Source organism: Lycium barbarum, chromosome 9, assembly GCF_019175385.1.
Source record: "Lycium barbarum isolate Lr01 chromosome 9, ASM1917538v2, whole genome shotgun sequence".
NCBI classification, from domain to species: Eukaryota; Viridiplantae; Streptophyta; class Magnoliopsida; order Solanales; family Solanaceae; genus Lycium; species Lycium barbarum.
In genome coordinates, this window is record NC_083345.1 from 125,485,169 (window position 1) to 125,492,353 (window position 7,185).

At 36.3% G+C, this 7,185-nt stretch overlaps 1 protein-coding gene across 1 annotated transcript; it reads right to left on the reverse strand.

The window, feature by feature from the left end:
• Window positions 1-1,055: 1,055 nt before the first annotated feature.
• Window positions 1,056-2,745, reverse strand: LOC132609930 (ethylene-responsive transcription factor ERF061-like). The gene has a single exon (XM_060324143.1). It carries the CDS (start codon window positions 2,408-2,410, stop codon window positions 1,457-1,459), a length of 954 nt encoding a protein of 317 aa, XP_060180126.1. The 5' UTR covers window positions 2,411-2,745; the 3' UTR covers window positions 1,056-1,456.
• Between the last annotated feature and the right edge of the window lie 4,440 nt (window positions 2,746-7,185).

Genomic DNA, 7,185 nt, shown 5'->3' on the forward strand with positions numbered 1-7,185 from the left:
TCACCTAGTTTGCACTTGGTGGATCACATTGATCCACAACAGGAATTGGGACCATTTCTTTCTTTTTTTTTTTTTTTTAATTGGGATTTATTGACTAAGTCAGTGAAATACACACAGGTTATTTTTCTTTTTAAATTTAGATCTCTTTGCTATTAGTCAAAGAAATACACGGAATATCTGCTACGTCTCATCAACACAGTTATTGGGTGACTCTATCAACCCAGGCTTGGATAGATGGAAGGAAATCACCCACCCTACTCCGTTTGTCGTATGCGGCACTCTTTCTTTCTTTTTAGTATGTTCCAACTTCCAAGAAGAAAGTCATCTTTTTGTATCAGTAATAATTTAACTTTAAACTTTCAAGTTTACCCTTAATGAGATAATGTTTTACATTACAGGTTTCAATGTCTTTTTCACTTCCTTGAGCTCCGACCGTGACAGTCAAATATCATCACATAAATTCGGACGGAGGGAATAGTATTTTTGCTTCCGATGGAATTTGAACCTGATAGTTCTTTTCTTCTCAGAACCAAAGTAGTGCATCTCCAAAAAGAAGAAGAGAATGAGTAGGTGAGAATGAAAACAAGAACATAGGACCACCAACACTTCTTAAAGAGCTCTGCTTTTCCATGTGGCCTTTTCAATTCTCATATAGCTTTCTGCATCACATGATCCACCATATGGTAATTCAAGAGATGTGGTACTGTTCTTCTTTCACACTCATTTTCCCATAAAATCTTCATCCATCCACAACGCAATATTTCTAAAATCACCAATAATAAGTGAAATTAGTAACCTGAATAATAAGAAAAATAACTTTATTACAACATGTTAAATAGGCTTATGGCGTAACAGTGTACCCAAGTTAAATTCATATTGGCGTTGTTAAATTCACAATATGTATCATTATGGCGCTTATGATGTGTATAGACCTCAACTATGTGAGACTAAAAACGCTAGTGATTGATTGATGATGATAATGAAAGAGGAATGTGAACTTTCTCTTTATGGAAGATCATTCGAAGCTAAAAAGAAAAGGGTAATCTACACTATGGTTTGAAAGATTCAAACTTCATTAGAATTAAACAAAATCCCCAATAATTTGAGTACATAAAACTGGGAATGAGCAGCTTAAAATATTCTCTGTTCATCCCAGAAAGAAACTAAAATCAGAAACAAGAGACTGATACTGATAAACTTGACAAAAGAAATCATAACTGAGTAGCTATATATCTTCAAGAACAGATTCTAAAAATAACTCCAAACCACTTTTAACTTATAGGTTAAAAATCCAAGTCACGTGGAGGGTAAGCAGGGGCGGATATACAGTTGAAGTGCTACAGGTTCGATAAAACCCGATAGTTTTTGGCTCAGATGTTATAATCAAAAAGGGATTTTAGTCATAAAATGCGAAAACTTAAAATTCTGAATCTGCCTTTGTAAGTCGGAATAACTTCTAATTAGCCAGAACAGCCCATATCAACTCAGGATCAAAAGAAGGCATTCTTGCGAGAGTGTTATCTTCAAACTCCAATTCCATCATTGGTTGTTCGAATTGATGTGTGATGCTAGTGATATAGCTGTCATCGTTCTCGGGGCCCACGGGACAGTCACCAAGAACAGAACAAGGTGAGTTCTCACTCTTCAAGAATCCATCTTCACAACTACTTTGTGAAATCACATCACTATTACTCCAACTTTCACTACCAACCAATGGAGAAGAGCAAGATGATGAGTCCAACTCCACATTTGTTGCAACTTTTTTCTCACTTTCAACAATTTTCTTGGCACCCTTTTTAGCTCTCTCTCTTTTAACCTTCTGGCAAATAGCTTGAATCTTAGCATCCACAGAATTCTTCAAAGCATTCATCTTTGTGCTATCTCCAAATCCCAACTCACTCGGATCACGTAGATTTGGAAAGTTCAATCGCGCATATTCACCGCGAAGTTTATATGCAGCTCTATCATAAGCATAAGCTGCAGCTTCAGCACTGTCATAAGTTCCAAGCCAAACTCTCATTCTATTCTGAGGAAGTCTTATTTCAGCTACCCATTTTCCCCAATGCCTTTGCCTCACTCCTCTATATGACTTTTTCTTGTTTGGACTAACATAACTTTGTGAATATGAAGTGTTTTTTTGAAGTTTGGAAGTTGTTGGAATTGTGATATTTGTCCTATTTTGTTCCCAAAATTTTTGTAGCAAATCTGTTTGTCTTAGGTAGACTGAAGAACCTAGTGGCTCAAGAACAGGACTAGTAGTAGTAGACAATTGATTTTTGGGTTCTTGGCAATGGGAAAAGATTGAGTCTAAAGTGTTAGTGCTACTTGTTAATAGGATTTGAGATAAAGAAGATCTAATTTGAGCAGCCTCATCATATGGGTAAGGCATGTCTTCTTGAATTGTACTCATGTTGACTCAAAAAAAAAAAAAAAAACTTCAAGAAAATAAATTCCCAAGGTAGACAAGTGATGTAGGAGAAAAGAGAAAGCAAAAAGGGGAAGGGTACTATAAAAATTGGCCCTTTTCTTGAGATTTAACAAAGATAAGTTGAAGAAACTAAAAGAGAGAATCTAAAAAGAAATACACTGAATCCAAGAAAATATGAGAATCTGTTAAAAGTTAAAGAACTAGTTCTTGATGATTGGCTTATATAAGGAAAGAAAAATGGAAATAAGGGGCAGTTTGGAATTTGGAATAAAGATTTTGTGTTTGATATCTTATGGTCTGTGTCAAAGTTTGGTTTCCTCTTTGCTGTATTTATAGCTGCAGAAGAAAGTACCATGTTCTTTCATCTTCTAAAGGCCCTTAACTTTTTGTTTTCAATAGTCCACATTTATGATTTACCTTTTCACTTTTAGCTCTTTCAACAATCTCTTGAACTACCCATGCAATAAACTATAAGTGTATAAGTTATATCCATTGATGGCTTAAAATTTCCATATAAATTGACACAATCAGGTCGCGTTAAAGATAAATGCAGGTAATTATTTCTAATAATATTGATCGATAACTTAGAATAAATGATGAGTGACATGTTGTAGTCTATTAAATAACACTAATAATGTAAAAAACAAAACCGTAGTACGAAGGGAGAATTGACTTAAAAATTGGACGGGTTTAAGAAGTCGACAGGTACTGGGACAGTAGGAGACAACAATTTATATAAAGGGATTCAAAAAGATTCTATATAATGTTACACTGAAAATGTTTCTTATACCAAGAAGATTCAACAGTTTATATATCACACAAGAACTCATTATTTCTCTATTTACGCAATGTAAGTTGTTGATGAATGAAATTCAATTGAACCCCCTTAATCCTTCGTAACTAGCGGCTGGCTGAAGTACCCCCTGCATAATTAATCATGGATAATACTCGATTTATCCCTGCTTAATGTTAACACCGAATCAAACGATTTGGCCTCGAGACTTGCAAATTAAAGTGAAAATACATATTATTTGTTCATGACTAACTAATGTAAGTTCGAACAAGAATATGCATTGCATTGAAGTCAATGTTGTACAAGAATGAAAAATATCTTAGTGAAAGATTTGTACATCCCTCGTAAACATGTAAATCAGTGAAGAGTTTGAAAAGAAGCTTTTTAGAAGAAGTCACTTTCACAAGTAACAACTGGTATGGTTTGACTATTTGACTTTGCCAAATGGCTAGCATTGTCCGTGTGGACCCCATAAAGAGTGGTCCCTATTTATTTATTTTTTGGTTTAAATCCCCTATTTATTGATGAGACACAAAAAACGACTTTATGAATTTATGTTACTCTAAAATGTTGCAGGATAGTCAGCAGTAATGAGTAATGACTCAAAGAGGACTTTTGAACAGTGTAGCTTCTTTCTTCTTTACATCTCCTCCTTTTTGGCAGGAGAAATATGCTTCCATTTTCTTTAATATAATGATATATTATTTGAAATTCATTGGTCAAACTAATGTTGATTAATATTACCTATGATCGATTAAAGGGATACAGGTTTTTTTATCATTTTATTTTATTTTATTTCAAGAAGTCGAATTCGAGGTGAAAATTGGTCAAAATTCCGCAAATGTTGACCACTTCAAGGTGAAAAATGGTTCAATTAGCTCCAACTTCAGGGGGAATTACCCCAAAGCGGGTGTTGTTTAGCTTTGCTCCTCTTGATTATGTTATTCTAGACAAAAAAGATTGAAAGAGCTTTTTAAGATATCCAGTTAGACCCTTGAGTAACAATCCACGACTTTGTTATGTTATGGGGTGGAGTGTTGGCCAGTCAAGAACTTTCGCGTTCAAAAGCTTAAAGTAGCGGAAATGAGAATGTTGCGATGGATGTGCAAGCATACTAGGAAAGATAGGACTACAAATGAAGATATCCAGGACAGTGGGAGTGGTCTCGGTGGATGATAAGATGCGGAAAACGACGCTGAGATGGTTTGGTCATGTGTAGAGGAGATGCATGGATGCCCCCAGTGCGGAGGTGTGAGAGATTAGTTAGGGACGATTTTAGGAGAGGTAGAAGTAGGCCGAAGAAGTATTAAGGAGAGGTGATTAGACAGGACATGGCGAAGGTACAGCTTAGTGAGGACATGACCTTAGATAGGAGGTTATGGAGAACACAGATTAGGGTATAAGGGTAATAGGTAGTCGTGTGTTGCCCTACATAGTAGGTCCATAGTAGTAGGCGTAGTATTACTTGTATAGTTTCTTGCCCTGCGACTTCCGTTACTTGTTATTTCCAGTACTGCGATTAGTGTATTCATTTGTATATTGATTGTAGTTACTGCCTCTTACCTTATTTATTTGTGGTAGCTACTACCTCTTTTTTCAGGCTGCTTTATCATGGCTTTTTCATTCTCGTTGTTTTCATTTTAATACTGCTTTGATCTACTTGTCCGTATCTAATCTTTTTTGTCAAACTTTCTCTTGAGCCGAGGGTCTTTCGGAAACAACATTTCTACCTTCCAAGGTAGAGATAAGGTCTGCGTATACTCAAGCCTCCCCAGATCCCATATTCTGAGATTTCACTGGATATGGTGTTGTTGTATGGTGTTTTGGAGATTAAATTTAGCTGCCAACCCCAGTCAGAAAGCTGGCCAGGACTTAGAATCATGGTCAGTGCTAGGGGCGCAAGATTCATTCGAATCTTTATTTTTAGAAATTACATTGTATATATAAGGTCAAAATGATATTTTATGCATATCTAATAAGTAAATGATGAATCTTTTAGCTTCCTTGTTTGTTTGGTTTTTAATATTTTGAATCCTTCAAGTGAAAATTGTGGCTTTGCCACTGCTTGATATCACTGAAAATGATAATTTCTTACCATGCTTCGAGATTGTATACCTCTCATTAGGATGGTGTTATGTCCCGTGTTTTCGTGTAAGTAAAAATCGAGAAACAACCAAGACTTGTGTGTTGCGAGGAAATATTTTGATTCTAAGTGATGTGACTATGTCGGTTATGGAATCATTGGTGTTAAGACCTCGGGGAAGGCCGAGGGTAAATTTGGAATTTCGGAAATTTGTTTCGGGAATTACAAAACGGGACTTTTAATGGATTGGGCCAAGAATTGGACAACAAAAATTGAGGCCCAAATTTTGTGGGGTGGCCGGCCACTTGGTTGGCCCAAACCCATTTTTAAATGTCATGTGCTATGCACATGACACTTAGTAATGGATATATATCAATGTGCTTTGGTAATTATCAAGAAAATAAATCACATTTCAACTTTGAGCACAAACAAGGCTCTCGGCCGAATGGGAATAAGAGAAAGAAAACAATTTGGCAAGCTTGATTCTAGCCTTAAAAATCTTAGTTTCTACATAATTGTGAAGTGCTCAAGACGCTCTCCGTTGTAGTACAATTAGTTTGACGAAAGGGCGACGTTTGCGGCAAATCGGGATTTCAAGAAAAAGGTGAGATTTCTATGCTTTTATGTTATGGAATGGACATATATGTGTTAGTAATTGGAGTAACGTGAGGATTATGGAATTGTGTTGTGGGTGAAGTAGTCGTGCATGTGTGAAAAGTTGTGCGTGGCCGTGTTCAATATAAGGTGGGGAAAGAGTCGTCTAAAGTTTATTTAAATTGGTTAGTTGTATTGTGGTGATCCCTTGTGATGCAAATGAATGTTTGATGAATTGATTTGGTGTTAGAAAATGATTTCGGATATTATCAGAAAGCGTATACCTTTGGTATCATTATGTATATCATTGTGTATTTAGGGTGCTAGAGACTTTAAATATGAATTTATAATGATGTTAATGAATTCGGAATGAAACGACGTGAGTTAGAATGTTCGTCGTGAATTTTTGATGTTTTGAAGAATTATGGAAAGTAATGGATTTTGGGGCAATTTCGTGTTTGGCTTGGATTGTAGTTAGGATGTGATTGTATAAGTTTGAATGAGGAAATGAATACAATTGTGTAGAGATAGAATTGGAATTTTGGAAGTATGAATGAAAGTTGTCAACTTAAGTAATACAGTTGAACTTTGAACCTAGAGTGGTTTGATTATTGTTTGTGTGGTTTGTTGATGTGTGGGCTGTTGTTATTGATATATTTTGAGCCGAGCTAAGTCTCGGGGATGTTAAATTTATAGGGGAAGTGCTGCCGAAATTTCGGTAGGCAAAAATGGAGTTAAAGGCATTTTTAAGCCTAAGAATCTCAATTGGTAACTTTGACCATTTGCAGATTTTTGACGAAACGGGACTGGACTTTTGGGAGAGCATGCGACGTCTGAAAGGTATGTAAAGTTCCCTACTCCTTCATTTGGCATGTCCTAGTGTCCTAGGTGAATATTGGAACTTCCGGAGCATTTCTGCTCCTCGAAACCCGATCCACAGAAAAGTTACTATTCATTCAATTCAATTGAAGCCTAAGGGCTCTATTTTGGCTAGAATGCCACCACTCGTCCGAAACCTATCGAAATGTGGTCGGGTAACCTAGAAACGATTATGTATGACCTTTGGCATATAAATGTTTGTAAAAATATGTTCGCCACCTCACTCTGACTCGAGGTGGGCCCGCTACCCCGAAACGCCCTATTTCTCTCATTGGGCTATCTTTGTGAATAGAGTTGGATACATTACTTCTGATTTTTGGAACTTCCTCCTACGGGGTATGTTTTGAACATTACGATGCGCCAAGTTATGTTTTGAACTATACGTACTATTTTGGAAACGTTTTGTGA